Here is a 19791-nt window from a genome sequence, read left to right on the forward strand (position 1 = left end):
GCGGAGCTGACGTCATAACGTCGCTTCCGCCCTCCTATGGTAAGGAGATGGGTGGCGGCCATCTTAGCCTCACTCGTCTCCTTACCTCAGCGGTGACAGGTCCCGATCTCCTCCGCCGCTACCGACGGCTCCGGTAAGCGGCAGAGGGCGCGGGAGAGCGGCGGGTGGCACCTCTCCTGCCGCCGATAACGGTGATCTCGCGGTGAACCCGCCGCAGAGACCACCATTATCGTACACAGAACCGGCTCCTGTAAAGATGGATACCTCGGTTGTGGCAGCAGCTGCTGCCGTTACCGAGATATCCATCTTCAAAGTGCAGACGTATGTACAGGAGCCGATCGGTAAGTGGTTAAAGGGAGTGCTCCTAAGTTCAGCTTGTCACCTGTATAAAAGACACCTGTCCACTGAAGCAATCAATCAGATTCCAATCTTTCCACCATGGCCAAGACCAAGGAGCTGTCCAAGGATGTCAGGGACAAGATTGTAGACCTACACAAGGCTGGAGTGGGCTGGAAGACCATCGTCAAGCAGCTTGGTGAAAGGGTGACAAGAGTTGGTGTGATTATTCGCAAATGGAAGAAACACAAAATAACTATCAATCTCCCTCGGTTTGGGGCTCCATGCAAGATTTCATCTCGTGGAGTTTCAATGATCATGAGAACTGTGAGGAATCAGCCCAGAACTACACTGGAGAATCTTGTCAATGATCTCAGGGCAGCTGGGACCATAGTCGCCAAGAAAACAATTGGTAACACACTACGATGTGACGGACTGAAATCCTGCAGTGCCTGCAAGGTCCCCCTGCTCAAGAAAGCACATGTACAGGCCTGTCTGAAGTTTGCTAATGATTAAGAGGAGAACTGGGTGAAAGCGTTGTGGTCAGATGAGACCAAAATCAAGCTCTTTGGCATCAACTCAACTCGTCATATTTGGAGGAATGCTGCCTATGACCCCAATAACACCATCCCCACTGTCAAACGTGGAGGTGGAAACATTATGCTTTGGGGGTGTTTTTTTCTGCTAAGGGGACAGAACAACTTCACTGCATCAAAGGGACGATGGACAGGGCCACGTACCATAAAATTTTGGGTGAGAACCTCCTTCTCTCAGCCAGGGCACTGAAAATGGGCCGTGGATGGGTATTCCAGCATGACAATGCCCCAAACACATGGCCAAGGCAACAAAGGAGTGGCTCAAGAAGAAGCACATTAAAAAAGAGAAGTATAGGAATTTTTTTTTTTTATCCCATAATCACACTTACCTAGGTGGATGCAGCATCAGTCCGATGCTGCATCTGTTCCCCGGCACCTCTACACTGAGAACAGAGCCATCGAACACTGCTGATGGCTCGGTTCTCTCAGCTCCCTGAGCAGAGAACTGCGGACTGTCAGTCAGCGGCTCTCTGCTCTGCCCCCCCTGAGCTTACTGGAGCAGCGAGCTGTGGAGGGGTGGGAGCGGCCGCCACAGTCTCTCAGCGGCTCGCTGAGATGGGTATCAGTATCGGCACCTGGCGGATCCAGAGTTTGTCGTGATGACGCAGTGCCTGGACTGATTCCAGTGACGTCAGCAGAGAGCTGACTTCAGACCGCTCTCTGCTGAAAATGGGTCACAAAACGGCAAAACTAATTGCACACCTATGACCCATAGGAGAAGACCAGCCAAACAAGCTTGAAACCTTAATGACTTGGAGACTATCTGCAAAGAGGAGTGGGATAAAATCCCTCCTGAGATGTGTGCAAACCTGGTGGCCAACTACATGAACCGTCTGGCCTCTGATTGCCACCAACAAGTACCAAGTCATGTTTTGCGAAGGGATCAAATACTTTTTTCACTCAATAAAATGCAAATGAATTTATAACTTTTCTGAAATGCGTTTTTCTGGATTTTTTTGTTGTTCTTCTGCCTCTCACTGTTAAAATAAACCTACCATTAAAATTATAGACTGATCATTTGTCAGTGGGCAAACGTACAAAATCAGCAGGGGACCAAATACTTTTTTCCCTCACTGTTTGTGCATGTTGGCTGTTATTTCTGAGCCCTGCTACAGGTACATACAATAGTGCGCATTCCCTTTTTTTTGACCCTTACTTGACCCAAATACTAACCCTGGCACTGACCTAGATCAAACCTTGATCTAGGTATTTTTCCTTTTTTTCCTTTTTCACGCACACAGTTGTTTATTTAACTCTCTCTGCAAGGAGAGAGATAGACACAATGGGGTTCATTTACTGAAGGCCAATAGACGGTGCACTTTGCAAAGTGTAGTTGCACATTGCAAGAGCAGTGGTTTCAGAGCTTAGTAAATGAGCAGAAGCTCTGTGGACTTCCATCATCCAATTATGTGCAAGCAAAAATGCTATTTTTTTATTTCCTTGCACGTGATTGGATATTCTTTGCAGTGAACGCTTACCTCATTTACCAAGCTCTTGAGCAACTGCTCTTGCAGAGTGCAATTGCACTTTGCAAAGTGCACAGTCTATTTGCCTTTAGTAAATCAACCCCTATGTATCTTTCCTTTCCATTCAGAGAGAGAAACACAGGGGCGGGCTTCACAGTGACTGATCACTGTGATAGCCAAATCAGAGGTTATCAATGCGATCAGGTGACCCAGAATCAGGAGTTCCAGGCCCGATCATTTGTATGGGACCCGGGGCTCACAGTAAGACCCCAGTCTCTGGGCTGGGAGCGCGCTGTGCGGCACCCTTCCAACAACAAGACAGATATACATATATGTGGCCCCACAGATAAAAGCCCAGTCCAGTGAAGCCGCATATATGCATACTGTGGGCACGAAGGGATTAACATTGTAAAGCTATATGACGCTTTTAGTAATTAGCTTTACATATACCTTAACCACTTTAATACAGGGTATTTTCACCCCCTTCCTGCCCAGGCCAATTTTCAGCTTTCAGCGCTGTCACACTTTGAATGGCAATTGCACGGTCATGCGACATTGTACCTAAATTTTGATATTTTTTTATCCCCCACAAATAGAGCTTTTTGGTGGTATTTGAGCACCTCTGCGTTTATTTTTTGCGATATAAACAAAAAAAGACCGACAATTTTGAAAAAAAACACAATATTTTTTGCTATAAATAAATATCCCAATTTAAAAAAAGAAAAAAAAAACAATTTTATTCTCAGTTTAGGCCGATATGTATTCTTCTACATATTTTTTTGGTAAAAAAAAAAAATCGCAATAAGCGTATATTGATTGGTTTGCTTAAAAGTTATAGCGTCTACAAAATAGGGGATAGATTTATGTCATTTTTATTATTAACTTTTTTTTTTTACTACTATTGGCGGCGATTTTTAATCGTGACTGTGACTGACATTGTGACAGACAGCTCGGACACTTTTGACACTATTTTGGGACCATTGACATTTATAGAGCGATCAGTGCTATAAAAAAATGTATTGATTACTGTATAAATGTCACTGGCAGGGAAGGGGTTAACACTAGGGGGAGTGATTCTAACTGTGGGGGGAGGGGACGGATGAGGGGAGGAGACCGATCGGTGTTCCTATATACAAGGAACATACGATCAGTTCTCCTCTCCCCTGACAGGACGTGGATCTGTGTGTTTACATACACAGATCCACGTCCATGTTCTGTGATGAACAATCGTGGGTGCCTGGCGGACATCGCGGACACAGGGCACGCGCACAGGGTCCCCAGTGATGCGGGGGCGCTGAGGGGTTAATAGCTCCAAGCTGTGGGCTGAGCAGCTGTGAAAAAAGCTTCCAAATAGGGCCTGTCCCCTACCTCCTTCTCCACAAAGTAAAGTTCTTTCAATGCCTGACAAAATGGTTCAATAATCTGCAGCCTGTCATGTTAATGGTGATAAAGTACTAAGGAAGTACAGAACCTGCCACTGCAGACCTCCTTACCTGAAAATACTGGCTTTCTGGTGGTTATACTAATCCAATGTGCTTTTTAAGTAACTGACCTGCGACAAGTATGCAGATTAGGAGCTCTGACTTCCATCAGACATTTATGATATTTATACTTGTTCCTGGTTTCTTCTTTCAAAAGGTATTGAAGCTAGAGACAGCCAGACAATCAGTATTTTCAGAAAGAAGACACCAATAGCAGCTTCCACATTCATCTTGCCTTCCTTCAAGAAGATCTTCGTATGAGAACCCTCATTGCTCTTAAATAAAAAGGGCATGTCATGTACCCTTCTACCATCACCAAACAATACATTATGCAATTTATAATAATAAAAAAAAAAATGGTTTACCCCAGCATAAATCCCCATGTTAGAGGCAATCCCATCAGCAAGTGAGATAAAACAGCAGCACAGCAAGTCTCAATCGCACAGGGACCAAAAGAAAGCCGTAAACACACTGCCTTGAGTTTCTTCAGAGCCTGAATACAAATAATAATTTTAAATAGATTAAAAACAATCTAAGTCCAGTTTGTCAAGCGACATGTCAAAACAATTATAAAACAGACAACATTAACCACTTCAGCCCCAGAAGGATTTACCCCTTCCTGACCAGAGCACTTTTTACAATTTGGCACTGTGTCGCTTTAACTGCTAATTGCGCGGTCATGCAATGCTGTACCCAAAGTAAATTTGCGTCCTTTTCTTCCCATAAATAGAGCTTTCTTTTGATGGTATTTGATCACCTCTGTGGTTTTTATTTTTTGCGCTATAAACAGAAAAAGACCGAAAATTTAAAAAAAAAAACGATTGTTTTCTACTTTTGTTATAAAAAAATCCAATAAACTCAATTTTAGTCATACATTTAGTCCAAAATGTATTCGGCCACATGTCTTTGGTAAAAAAAATGTCAATAAGCATATATTTATTGGTTTGCGCAAAAGTTATAGCGTCTAAAAACTAGGGTCCATTTTCTGGAATTTACACAGCTTTTAGTTTATGACTGCCTATGTCATTTCTTGAGGTGCTAAAATGGCAGGGCAGTACAACCCCCCCCCCCAAATGACCCCATTTTGGAAAGTAGACACCCCAAGGAAATTGCTGAGAGGCATGTTGAGCCCATTGAAAAATTCATTTTTTTTGTCCCAAGTGATTGAATAATGACAAAAAAAAAAAAATTACAAAAAGTTGTCACTAAATGATATATTGCTCACACAGGCCATGGGCATGTGGAATTGCACCTCAAAATACATTTAGCTGCTTCTCCTGAGTATGGGGATACCACATGTGTGGGACTTTTTGGGAGCCTAGCCGCGTACGGGGCCCTGAAAACCAATCACCGCCTTCAGGATTTCTAAGGGCGTAAATTTTTTATTTCACTCCTCACTACCTATCACAGTTTTGAAGGCCATAAAATGCCCAGATGGCACAAACCCCCCCCCCCAATGACCCCATTTTGGAAAGTAGACACCCCAAGCTATTTGCTGAGAGGCATGTTGAGTCCATGGAATATTTTTTATTTTGCCACAAGTTGCGGTAAAATGACAAACTTTTTTTTTTTTTTTTGCGCAAAGTTGTCACTAAATGATATATTGCTCAAACATGCCATGGGAATATGTGGAATTACACCCCAAAATACATTCTACTGCTTCTCCTGAGTATGGTAATACCACATGTGTGGGACTTTTTGGGAGCCTAGCCGCGTATGGGGGCCCGAAACCAAGCAAATTTTTGATTTCACTCCTCACTACCTATCACAGTTTCGAAGGCCATAAAATGCCAAGATGGCACAAAACCCCCCCAAATTTTCACATTTTGGAAAGTAGACACCCCGAGCTATTTGTTGAGAGGCATGGTGAGTATTTTGCAGCTCTCATTTGTTTTTGAAAATGAAGAAAAATGTTTTTTTTTTTTCTTTTTTCAATTTTCAAAACTTTGTGACAAAAAGCGAGGTCTGCAAAATACTCACCATACCTCTCAGCAAATAGCTTGGGGTGTCTACTTTCCAAAATGAAGTCATTTGGGGCGGGGGGGGGGGGGTGTGTGCCATCTGGGCATTCCATGGCCTCCGCAACTGTGATAGGCAGTGAGGAGTAAAATAAAAAATTTACACCCTTAGAAACCCTGAAGGCGGTGCTTGGTTTTTGGGGTCCCGTATGTGGCTAGGCTCCCAAAAAGTCTCACACATGTGGTATCCCCTTACTCAGGAGAAACAACAGAATGTATTTTGGGGTGTAATTTCACATATTCCCATGGCCTGTTTGAGCAATATATCATTTAGTGACAACTTTGTGCAAAAAAAAAAAAAAAATAATAATTTTGTCTTTTTCCTGCAACTTGTGTCACAATATAAAATATTCCATGGACTCAACATGCCTCTCAGCAAATAGCTTGGGGTGTCTACTTTCCAAAATGGGGTCATTTGGGGGGTTTTGAACTGTCCTGGCATTTTATGCACAACATTTAGAAGCTTATGTCACACATCACCCACTCTTCTAACCACTTGAAGACAAAGCCCTTTCTGACACTATTTGTTTACATGAAAAAATTTTTTTTTTTGCAAGAAAATTACTTTGAACCCCCAAACATTATATATTTTTTTAAAGCAAAGGCCCTACAGATTAAAATGGTGGGGGTTTAATTTTTTTTTCACACAGTATTTGCGCACCGATTTTTCAAACGCATTTTTTGGGGAAAAAAAACACACTTTTTTTAATTTCAATGCACTAAAACACACAACAGTATATTGCCCAAATGTTTGATGAAATAAAAAAGATGATCTTAGGCCGAGTACATGGATACCAAACATGACATGCTTAAAAATTGCGCACAAACGTGCAGTGGCGACAAACTACATAGATTTTTAAAAGCCTTTAAAAACCTTTACAGGTTACCACTTTAGATTTACAGAGGAGGCCTACGCTAAAATTGCTACCCTCGATCTGACCTTTGCGGTGATACCTCACATGCATGGTGCAATTGCTGTTTACATTTGACGCCAGACCAACGCTTGCGTTCGCCTTTGCATGAGAGCAGGGGGGGACAGGGGTGCTTTTTTTTTTTTTTTTTTTTTTTTTTTTTTCTTTATTATTTTTTTTTGCTTTTTTATCTTATTTTTAAACTGTTCCTTTCATTTTTTTTTTTTTTTATCATTTTTATTGTTATGTCAGAGAATGTAAATATCCCCTATGATAGCAATAGGTAGTGACAGGTACTCTTTTTTGAAAAAAAAATGGCCGACCGCTGGCTGAAAAGAATGATACCAAGATGATACCTAAACCTGCAGGCATCATTCTGGTATAACCACTCATACCAGTACGTTGCTGGTCCTTGTTGGGCATATATTGTAATCTTTTTTCATGCAGCCTGTGGGCTGAACGAAAAAAAGAGATTGATTGGTGGGTATGCCCACTATAAGAATACCTCCCTTCATCCACCCACTTCTAATGATGGGCATACATGCACCATTTATATATGCCGAAGCATGGGGGCATCCGCCCCAAAAGTTAGGAGCAAATCACTCCTCCGCCCCTGCTGCCCCCATGCTTCGGCATATATCACCTCCGACAGCGCTGGAGTCAAGGCTTTATGTATCGTGGGAGCAAACGCTGTAGCTGTCAAGATAAATAAATCCACACTGCAGCTGAATGGCGTACCTGAAAAGAAAAAAATGGTTAACAATAAAAACACAGTAAACAGTAAAGTAAAAAAAGCTGCATACCTGAAAAGCAAACATGATAAAACATAATAACAATAAAACATTGCAGAATAGAATACAGTAAAAAAGTGCAGAACAATAGAGAGAGAATAGAGAGAGAGAGAACAATAAAACAACAACTATTTTGTTTTTTTTTATTTAATATATATTTTTTTGTTTTTTTTGTTTTTTTTTAACACTTTTTTGTAGCTGTAACTTTTATAACTGTAACCGGTTCAAGGTTCAGGTCTCTCAAAATGCGATGGCATCTTGGGAGACCCTGTGAAAGTGTGCCTAGTCTGTGCAATGCTGTACCCTACGCTAATACTCAACTAGTGTATGGTAGCGTTCAAAACATTCATCAATGCAAAGACCAGGATTTTCGGGACAGGAGGGACAATAATAGCAGGTGTCACGCCTATATCTGCGCTTGCTGCAGACACATCTTTTTTGGGGGGGTTCGTTGGGTAGGGGTACTCGGGAGGACATAAAAAAAATACCTCTCATGCAGCCGACTGCATTTGGTTGGGGATGTGAATGGGGGAAGTACGGGCGCTGCAGAAGTGGTGGGTTCCCAATTAGGATTGGCGAATGCAGCAGAAAGGGCATTATGAGCACGACGGGCCTGTGTTTGTCTTCTTCTTGGTGGCAGTGGGACACTACTTGTGCTTGCCACCTCATCAGCTTGAACTGTACTTATGGGACTTGCCACATCACCAAGTGTTACTGCAGTGCTGGTTTGACTACGACCGGGGTGTACTAGGCCGCTAGTGCTTGCCAGTTCATCAAAATGCTACCAAAAAAACTGTTAGCGATCGCAGGGATCAGGCCTGACTCTGCGAATGCTGCAGTTATGTGTTTAGTGTTTTGTGAGCGACAGTGATCGATCGATACTGCACTTGTGTGGGCTGGGCCGGGCGGAGGGGCCAAAATGCAGGTGCTAGCAGGTATCTGGGCTGATCCCGCTAATCCCGCTTTGGGAACCCTAAACTGCTGGGGACGCTAGTATAGATCTAATCGGATCAGATATTGATCCGTTCAGATACTATACCACTAAGGGAGGTGTATGGTGCGTGCGTGGGTGTTAGCGCTACTGGCACTAAACTGACGCTGCCTGGGGCGACGCAGACCCTATCTGACCCTAAAACTTAACTTATATCACCGCCGGGCGATCAGGGGGTTAAACCTTTTTAGGTAATAAACGGCGGGTGCTCTGACACTATAAAAAATAAAAATTAACCAGCATCACCTGTAACAGTTATACGGTGATCACTGGTGAAAGGGTTAACTAGGGGGCAATCAAGGGGTTAAAACCTTTACTAAGTAGTATATAGGGGTCCCTGATGCTAAAAAATGCTGACGGCGAACTTAAATACTTATCTCCCTAATTAGCGTCACCAGTGACACTAATACAGCGATCAGAAAAACGATCGCTTAGTGACACTGGTGACGGGGGGTGATCAAGGGGTTAAAACTTTATTAGGGGGGGTTAGGGGGGTATGCTAGACCTAAAGGGGTCCTAACACTAACTGCCCTACCACTTATAACTGTCACAAACTGACACCAATGCAGTAATCAGAAAAAAAAACTGCTATTGGTGTCACTGTGACAGGGGGTACAGGGGGGTGAAAAGTGTGCCTAGTGTGTTTTACTGTATGTGTAGTGTTGGTGTACTTACTTAGATCTCACCTCTCCTCGCGTTGGTCTTTTCCGTTCCGGCGCGGAGGAGAGAAGACATCACTACCTCTGCCGCTGTTTACATTACAGCAGAAGAGGAAGATTTTCATTTGTTAGGAGCGATCACGAGGGGGTGGCCACGAATGAGTGGTCTCCCCCTCAGCATGGATCGCTCCCCTAATGATGCCGACCGCCTCGGGCACCGGGCAATGCGCCCCCCACCCGCGGGAAACAGATCACGTACCAGGTACGTGATTTTGCCTGCCCGTGCCATTCTGCCGCAGTATATCTGCGTTAGGCGGTCGCCAATTGGTTAAAGAGCAGGGTAAAGGCTCGTACACACTATAATAAAATCAGCAAACATTGTAGTCCAAAGAATTTTCATACATTGTACACAACTTTCAACAGCTGATTCCGAATTTTCGTACGAAAATTCCCAGAGGGACAAACTCCAAAATTTCTCGTACGGGAACAGAATGAACAATTTTTGTTTAATGTGTACCGTTTTCGTACGATTGTTGTACAAGAGAATTCAGGAAAGACATGAGAATTTTCGTTCATTGGTTCCAATGAGAAAAAAAAAAAAAAAAGGCGGGGGGGAGACAATCGTTCTCCCGATTTTCTTATAGTGTTTACCCCACATCGCTTTTCAGAGGACAGTAAGAGGAGGTTTGCAGGCTTTCTAGGAGCAGTGCTGCTGCCTCCTGATGCCTGTTTTTTCTTTAATTGCTGAATGGAAATGTGGGAACACGCCACAACTGTGAGACAGGCATTTGCCTGTCAAACTCAGCATGCAGTGTTGAAATTCATTTGGCATGCTCCATTTACTCACATGCCAGAGTTTGACCTGTGGTTCTGCCCGTCAAACGCAGCATGTAATACTGAAATTGCCACGCCGCAGTAATGCGTACCCATCCAAGGGCCACCAGGAGTGCTTTTAGGGGCAGTCGGGAAAGGAGGGCGAGGGAAGACGATAAAACAAAAAAAAAAAAAAGAAGGCTCAACCTGTTTTTTCTGTTCTCCCCCCACCCCGCAAGTGTCACTAGACCCACATCATGAAAAACTATCAAATGGTGTATAATACTTGGTTGATCCTGCTGCTCTCTATCTCCCCCTTCTGTTCATGTCCCCAATTCAGCTAGGGATTTTGCAGCAGTGGTGGTAATTGACAGTCCACACCTTGCCTCTTCCTCCATGCCCACTAATCAGCTAAACACAATGGGGGCGGGATATTACATGTAGACTAATGGAGGCTTCACTTCCCTCTTATTCTAAGACACAGGCTGGAGGGCAGAAATCTGCCCACACCATGTTATTTCCACAAAAGAAAGATTTAATTTCAAATATATATTTGTATGCCAATTTAAAACAGTTTAATCAATAGTATTTATTTTTACTCTGTATTCCAAAGGCTGTATTTTTTTAAAATTTTGAACATGTGACCAGCAGCAGAGAACTAGAAACTCCTTCTGCTTAGGTTTCCCTGCAGACCGCAGGCTGGGAAAGATCTCAGTCGTGTGAAAACTGAATATTGATTAGGAAAAACAAGTTCTAAGATGTTTTTATTTATTAAAATAATTACAGTGCCATCATCCATATACAGAAATAGAAGGGATAATGTAAATTAAACAGAGTGTGTTTAGTATCACTAAATTATCAATGTGTACCTTGTGCTTTAGTCTCCAGTCAGCAAGCTGTTAGCAAGGCGACAACTGTTTTACTTATAAAGAATGCATAGTCAAAAATATTTTTTTTAGTCTTAGATGGAGTGTGGAAGTGTCAGAACTTATGCTTATTTTGCTATCTGTCTCCCTGCTTGGGAAGATTCATCCCCTCTTTTTGTCCCAGAAGACTTGTTGTCAGACAGAAAATTAATGCGAAATCCAAAATTGTACAGCTGTCACCAGAATGAGGTCTCATGCACACAGGAAGTTTAAAAAATGCCAGCGCTGCTGCCAAGAAAAAAGCAGCGTTAAAAACGCGCACTTTTTTTGAACAACGTTTATGGGCATTTATAGGCTTTTTTGGTGTTAGTTTTTTCCAGTAAAAAACACCCCCTATAATGTAAAAATGCCTAAAAACGCCAAATGTGGCTAAATGCAGCTAACAGCTTGTTACAGTTTTTAACAGCCTTTATGGGCGTTTTTAATTTTTACTGCTCCTTGAAGCACAGGCTGTTTTTTTTCTACTGTCCCTAAAGGCTTATGCCTCCAAACTCCTGACATGTGTGTATGGACACATAGGCTAACATGGAGGGGTGGTTAGAGGCAGTTTAAAAGAAAAAAAAAAAAAAGTCAGACGCCCCTAACAGCAGCTGTAAAAACGTTCTGTGTGCATGAGCCCTAAGAGGCGAGGGTAAAATCTTCCAATGCTGGCACTTGACAACTGTCAAACAAGATATTTTTTTCTCTGCTACATTCTCAGGGAGAGCAAGTGGTAAAGGGTACTAAACTAAAAAGGTTTTAGAAATCATTTTACAAATAAGATATATATATCTTGTAGATTTTAAGCTCTAACGAGCAGGGCCCTCTGATTCCTCCTGTATTGAATTGTATTGTACTGTCCTCCCTAACGTTGTAAAGCGCTGCGTAAACTGTTGGCGCTATATAAATCCTGTATAATAATAATAAATAAATATAAATGTGTGTGTGTGTGTGTGTGTGTGTGTGTGTGTGTGTGTGTGTGTGTGTGTGTGTGTGTGTGTGTGTCCTTTAACTTGATATTGAGCTGATTTTTTTTTTTTTGGGGGGTGTTTTATCAAGTTATTGAAAATAACCAAACCTTTACTTTAAAAAACAAATTTGTATTTAGGAAAAATAGAAAGAATTTACCTTTGGATCGAGTCCAAGTCCAGCGCGAGTCAATATGATGGCTAAAGCAATGTTCCTCAAAGCTGCAGACCATTTAAAGTTTATCTTGACTTGATCAGTGACAACAGGGATATTTCTTATAAGAAAACCAGCTAGTAACATTCCTGTAAAAGAAGTATACACCAGAAAACAAAAACCACATAAGCAGGTTGTCAGAGCACTGCCTAACAAACGATACTTTGGTATTTTGATATTTCATTGTCGTTCAGAAAGTCAAGGATTGGGCTTACTTACAGATTTTTAAACAAGCTGGGGGAAAAAAATTCAATAAATGAAATGAATAAAAATCATTACAGAAATGCATAGAGCAAAGGTCAAAACATTGGGGGACATTTATCAATTCTGAGGCACAGCAACACAATTCTCAACAGAAGTAGTGAGACAGATTGTCTACAAGGTTATAGTTTGAGCAGCTGTGCTACAGTAGCACTGCATCAGAATGAAAAAAATGGAAGAGAAAAGATACAGCACAAAACCTGTATAGTGTAGCAAGGATGAATACTGCCCCCGACTGTTTAGGATGAAAGACTGTCATATGCTCAGTAGTAAAGCTGTAGCAAACGTTTCGCAAACTGTCACTGGCTACCCAGAATTACAGGCACCGGGTTTGCAAATATATTGGGAAACTTGTTGCAAAGACTCTGCTGAACTGAGAGGCAGCATGATTTTTGTCCAATTGTGTTGCTGTCTAGGTTTAAGCCCAATGTGGGTGAAACATGTCAGAGGGGAGTGACTGATGGGCAGGGATTTGAGCTGAAGCCTGCCTTTTACTTACTTTACACTGGACTTGAATACAGTGTCTGGCGACACTTCCATGCTATAATTGTTTTGCTAGTGTGTTTGATAAAATGTCCCCCAAGTGTTATGCCCTGTACACACGGTCGGATTTTCCAACAGAAAATGTGTGATAGGACCTTGTTGTCGGAAATTCCGACCGTGTGTGGGCTCCATCACACATTTTCCATCGGAATTTCCGACACACAAAGTTTGAGAGCTTGCTATAAAATATTCCGACAACAAAATCCGTTGTCGGAAATTCCGATCGTGTGGACACAAATCCAACGCACAAAGTGCCATGCATGCTCAGAATAAATTAAGAGACAAAAGCTACGTACGCGTTTTACGTCACCACGTTCAGAACGATCGGATTTTCCGACAACTTTGTGTGACCGTGTGTATGCAAGACAAGTTTGAGCCAACATCCGTCGGAAAAAATCCATGGGATTTTGTTGTCGGAATGTCCGATCAATGTCCGACCGTGTGTACAGGGTATTAAAGTTATGCAAAAAAAAAAAGATTTTTTTTGTTTTAAATAACAAACATGTTATACGTACCTGCTCTGTGCAATGGTTTTGCACAGAGCAGCCCCGATCCTCTTCACTTTGGGTTCGCTGGCGCTGTCTGCTTATCCCCTCTGCAGAGTGCCCCCAATAGCAAGCCTCTTGCTATGGGGGCACTTGAGTAAGCTCAATATTGAGCCGCTCTCCTGTGAATGGATTTTGTCCATTCTCACACAGAGTGTGGCCTGGCCCTTCTCTCCTTATTGGCAGACTGGCTGCGATTGACAGCAGGAGGAGCTAATGGCTCTCGCTGCTCTGTGAGCCAATGAGGAGCTCATGCACATTGCTGGATCGAGATAGGGCTCAGACAAGTATTAGGGGGGCTCGAGGGGGAGCTGCACTCAGAAGGTTTTGTACATTAATGCATAGAATGCAGTAAGGTAAAAAAAAACTTCTGCCTTTAGAACCACTTTAAGATGGCCATAGATGGATTGAAATTTGGCTGGTTCAGCAGGGACCAGTCAAATTTCGAACAATGTTGGCCCACTGCTGCTCAACAGAAGTCGATCTATCGATCGACTTCTGTTGAGTGAACCTGTTGGAAAAAAGCTGCTCGATCAGTGGCTGCAGCACTGTTCTCTGTGTATTCTGACAGCAGATTAGTCTCCCCACTGTCAGAACACAATAGCGCAAATGGGCTGGATTCTCCCATCCACCTCGACTTTGTGAATGGGGGAAAAAAAAAAAAAAAAAATTAATTTTTTCATTCAGCACACTAGCTGTACATAAAAACGGAGCTGTGTATGGCCAGCTTTACTCTGCATGCTGTTTGTCATAGCTGCAATGCTATATTTACCTTTTTGTTTCCTTGACGATACCAGGGCTATCTACCTTTGAAACATGGCCCATAAGAGACAGTACTCCTTACTGCAGTAGAAAATAGAAAGGGCATGACCTAGTGTATGCTAGGGTCCAATCTTTCTGCGGAGTTTTACACATACAAAATCCACATACGCTTCTGAAAACGTGCATTTATTCCACTGGACTTTGGTACATAGCACATACCAGTCCTTTGTCAGACAAGAAGCAGAATGTCAACTGGTTATTGACTATGGAGGCATAAAAGGAAACAGAGCAAAAGCTGATCATTGCAGGTGGCGAAGGGAGGGGGGCAACAGCTTACTGGTGAGAAAGGAGACAGATGGGGGGGGTTGAATGTAGGGGTGCACCGAATGGGTTTTTTTGGTGCCAAAACCAATACCAAAAATGAAACACACTAGGCCGAAAACCGAAACTGACTGATACCAAAAATGGCTTTTTTTTAATATATTAAACAAAAAAAATTATTTTATATATAAAATTGTGTTATAATTTCACATGGAATTACAAAAGGCACAGGGTCCCAAGGTCGGTGCTGATGGCATCTCGCAATGAAGGGGGATTGGCATTCCCTAATATTATTAAATATTACTATGCTGCTCAATTGCGAGCGATAGCCTCCTGGTATACCCACAAATCTTACAACAAATGGACCGAAATCGAAAAACTATGGCTTGCTCCCATACATCCAAATAGCCTGCTGTGGAGTGCGAATGCGGACGTAGCCCCTGAGCGTATGCTGGGCCCCATGTCCCAGTTGAGGCGGCTGTGGCGCACTCTGGCCCCCAAACATAGTCTCTCATCGGATAGATCGCTCCTGACCTCTTTTATCTGTAACCCCAAAGTGCCGGATAGTCTAACCTACCAAATGTCACATCATTGGACAGCCCGGAACTTGTTCCACTTTGGGAACCTGGTGGACCCCAGAACAAGGAAACTGCTGCCATTCGGCGAACTACAAAATAAACATGACCTCCCCAGACAGGCATTCTACGGGTATCTACAAATTCGGCACTATGCACTCACTATTACACCCACCCTACAATTCTCACCACCATCAGCGTTTGAAACAACAATCTTGGCGGGCAATAACCAGAGGGGGCTTATATCGAGCATATACAAGCTCTTGAACGTCTTCTCTGAGGACGGCCGGGGTAAACACTTGTATATGACTAAATGGGAGGGGATCCTTGGGGAGGAACTCCCTATCGCGCAATGGCAGATAATCTGGAATCAAACAGCAAAGAGCACATTCTTTATACAAAGAAAACTCCTATAAAATCCTCTTGCTGTGGTATATGACCCCAGATGTTCTCCATGCCATCTTTCCCAATAGTTCCGATAGATGCTGGAGATGCCAGGGAGCAAGGGGCACCTTCCTACATATATACTGGAGCTGCCCATTGTTGACTCCTTACTGGTCCACAGTCCAGCAACTACTGGAACGCCTCCTGGACATACAGATCCAGGCTTCCCCAAAATTCTTCCTACTGGGCCTACCGCCGTCTAAACTCCCCACCCCATATAAAAAATTGGTACGTCACATACTAACGGCGGCAAGATGCCTTATAGCACTACATTGGAAGCGTTCTTCACCCCCCTCTGCTGAGGACCTGTACACTAGAATAAAGGACATAGAAGTGATGGAAAAGATGACAGCCAGAATACAAGATACATTGGAAGCACATAACAGGGTCTGGGAGCTATGGCACCTCCGGGAGGACCTACCATGACCTGGTAACACCACCGTTGATATACCTACTATACCCCCCCCCCCCCCAACTCCCTCTCTCTACTACCCACTTCTTCTTCTTTATGTTATACACACCTGTGATTTCATAGTCATAGATAACTAAGTCGTGATTCTGCTATTACATTAAGATTATAAACCTGCCAGTAAATATAGCAAATGGAAGACGATGACACTTAGCTGGCATTTTGCAAAATTTTAATATTGGAATATGGCATTTGATTATTGACACTGTATACAAGAAATCAGCACTATTATACTACTGTTACAATCACCAACTGTTATTACATAATGTACTGCAAAAACGAAATAATAATAAAAATGTTATTTGAAAAAAAAAAAAAAATTGTGTTATATTCGTTATATTATTCATATTCAACTTAATCATTAATTTTATGAATAAAAGAATAGTACAATCCAGTAATGTAAATAAGTACTTTAATAAAATGCAACCCACATAAATCGGACAGAGAAGATAAAATCAAATAAAAAACACAAAATTATAATAAATTAAAGTAAGTGTAACTAGAGCATATCCTGCAGTGCAGACTGCAGTCAGTGCACATTGCACCATAACAAAATAAAAACAAAAACAAACAAAAAACAACAGGCATAAAAAATAATAAATAGATATAAAAATGCCAAAAACTAATGCCGCGTACACACAATCGGACTTCTCGTCGGAAAAAGATATGACGGCTTTTCCGGCGGGATTCCGCTCAAGTTTGCCTTGCGTACACACGGTCACGCAAAAGTTCGCTGAAATTACGACTGTCAAGAACGCGGTGATGTACAACACTACAACGAGCCGAGAAAATTAAGTTCAATGCTTCCGAGCATGCGTCGAATTGTTTATGAGCATGCGTAGGGATTTTGCACGTCGCAATAGCCACAGACGATCGCTTTTTCGGATAGGAACTTTTTCCGACCGAAAAATTGAGAGCATGCTCTCAATCTTTTGCTGGCTGGAATTTAGCCAGCAAAAGACTGATGGAGCATACACACGGTCACATTTTCCGACAAAAAACTCTCATCGGTCTTTTGTGGGCCGAAATTCCGATTCCGTGTGTACGCGGCATAAGACTAAGTCTAAGAAGACTTTATTTTATTAATTTTCAACTTAAATCAGAACTAGTAATTCAGTTCTCTCCCTAAGGTATCAGCAGCTGCATGTGGGATAAAAATGTATGTAGCTGCGAGTTATACATAGTCATACAGTAGACCGAACGGTGTTCCGGCCCCCCGGGTATGAGCGGAGACTTCCCAGAACACAGACTAATCTACAGCAGCGGTGCTCAGCCAATCACAGCAAGCAATGTAGACTAGTCTGTGTTTCTAGAAGTCTCCGCCCATACCCGAAACACAGTGCGGTATAGTGTATAGTACTGGAGTATGTAGACAGCCACACAGATACAGAACATACAGTCTTGCACATGCAGCGGGCTGACAGCTTAGGGAGAGACAATGACAGTTTGGCCCAACAACAACACAAACTATGTATAAAGAACAACTGTCAACAAACCATAACAGAAATATGGCAGAAGGCCGTTATTCGGTTACAGTTTCTGTAAACATAACATAGTATGCTATAATACAAATGTTATTTTATTATTTTCAACTTCAATGAGAACTAGTAATTTTTTCCCTAAGTTCTCTTCCTAAGGTGTCAGCGGCTGCATGTGTGATATAAAAAGTGTATGTATGTAGCTGTGGGTTACATACATAGTCATACTGTAGATCGCACGGTGTTCTGGCCCCCGGGTATTAGGGGTGTTAAAAACGATTGCCGCATCGATGCATCACGGTTCTGCCCTTCTCGATTCGGCATCAATGCGGTAGCCAGCGTAATCGATTATGCATGATGTAATCGATTATGCATGATGTCATTCCGGCTCTCCCCCCCTCCCGTGCACAGCAGTGTCTGCTGGTAATGACAAGCCACTAATTGGCTGGCTGAGCCTGGCGCCGTCCCCCTTCAATGGGTGGTGCAGCCTTAGCATGCTGCCCCCACCCAGGCTCTCCCCCTTCTCAGGATTTGTACTTGTGGACAGTGACCCCTCTCATCTCCCCGATCTCATCTCTGTGCGGGCACAGAGCCCCACGGAGCTGTGAGACAGATCACTGGAGCTGTCATCCGTGGGAGTGGCGGAACAATCAGGGTTGCCGAAGTCCCTGGAGATCCTGCACTGTGGGGGGGCAATGCAGTGTTTCTAGCCTCCCATTATCCCTGTGACAGTTTGAGAAAACAGACTGATTTCTCCCGTCTGTAGGACAGGAGAATCAGTGTGTACATTTAGGGGCCGGTGGCTGCAGCTGAGGGAAGTGTCTCTGACACTCGTCTCACACACAGCCCAGCGAAGTTCACTTCCCATCCCAGCAACGGACGAGAGATGAATGATGCATTAGATACAGCTGCTGCCCCTCCTCCTCTCCTCCAGTGTCTGCCCGGCCCGCCCACTTTTCTATCCCACTATACAGCTGTGAAGGAGAGAGAGAGAGGAGAGAGAGGGGGGTGTGCGCGGGAGATATGAAGAACAGTCAGCAGCTACACATTCCAAGCTGTGCGAATTTCCAGCCTCGTCCCTGAATAAGTGAGCACTGCATTTTTCATTACACATTGATCACAGAACTGTCCCTGTCTCTCCCTATCTGTATCCCTCCCCCGCTCTGTTCTTACAAGATCCAGTTAGCACTAAACCACTTATGCAGCCCATATATTGATCGCTTTTATTTTTTCATTTGGTCATTACACTGGAAAAAAAAAATAATATGATCCAATTCCCCCATCTACACATTCCAGGTGGATGGGGGAATCCTCTGACAGTGGACCAACAACCTTGCACTGCTATTGACAGTGCTGGTCTCTGTCTCCATGGCAGCAGCAGCACATTAGAACCAAATGCTGGCTACTTGGCGCATCATGTCTGCAGTCTGACCCCATCTCCTGTATCATGTCTTCAGTCACTGACCATCTCCTGTATCAGGTCTGCAGTCTCTGACCATCTCCTGTATCATGTCTGTTGTGTTTTTTTTTTTTTTTTGTTAAGAACAGATAAAAAAAGGAATTCTCCAGAGTGCTTGAATTTTTCTTAATGAAAACCGCTTGCAGTAATCTTGATGCATCGCGGAATCGAATCGTTGACATGATAATCGTAATTGAATAGTTAGGCCAGTGAAGATGCGCACTTCTACCAGGTATGAGCAGAGACTTCCCGGAACACAGACTAGTCTACAGCAGCGGTGCTCAGCCAATCACAGCAAGCAATGTAGACTAGTCTGTGTTTCTGGAAGTCTCCGCCCATACCCGGAACACAGTGCGGCATAGTGTATTGTACTGGAGTATGAAGACAGCCACAGATACAGAACATACAGTTTTGCATTTGCACATGCAGCGGGCTGACAGCTTAGGGAGAGACATTTTGGCCCAACAGCAACAAACTATGTATGTACAGTAGTTCAAAAGCTGGAGTTCTCTCTTAAATTGAAGAAGTGCAAAAAACTGTAGAACTACAATGAACAACCAACAAATGGCACAACTAGACAATTGGAACATACTAGGTAGTCAGTCCAGTTGTAGTCATACTATGTTGTATGTTCCAATTGTTCAATAGCACAGTCCAATAGCAAGTCCAATGTTCAACATGGTAAATGAATTGGATACGGATTTATAAATCTATTTCAGTGAAAGTGGCAGATTTCGCTTTAAGAACAAAAGTTGTTCAGCTTTCTCACAGGAGAGACGGTTTCT

The 19791-nt window shown here is 43.0% G+C and overlaps 1 protein-coding gene across 3 annotated transcripts in view; it reads right to left on the reverse strand.

Annotated features, from left to right (window-relative positions):
* Positions 1–19791, reverse strand: part of LOC141110382 (sodium/hydrogen exchanger 9B2-like) — a 134140-nt gene that overhangs the window by 67285 nt on the left and 47064 nt on the right. For all 3 annotated transcript variants that reach the window (XM_073601721.1, XM_073601712.1, XM_073601704.1), the window contains 2 exons: positions 12096–12238; positions 4245–4372 (listed from right to left, as the gene is read on the reverse strand). In XM_073601721.1, the coding sequence (XP_073457822.1) occupies positions 4245–4372; positions 12096–12238 (271 nt within the window). The remainder of the gene's footprint in view (positions 1–4244; positions 4373–12095; positions 12239–19791) is intronic.

The sequence above is a fragment of the Aquarana catesbeiana genome, linkage group LG01, assembly GCF_042186555.1.
Source record: "Aquarana catesbeiana isolate 2022-GZ linkage group LG01, ASM4218655v1, whole genome shotgun sequence".
Taxonomy (NCBI): Eukaryota; Metazoa; Chordata; class Amphibia; order Anura; family Ranidae; genus Aquarana; species Aquarana catesbeiana.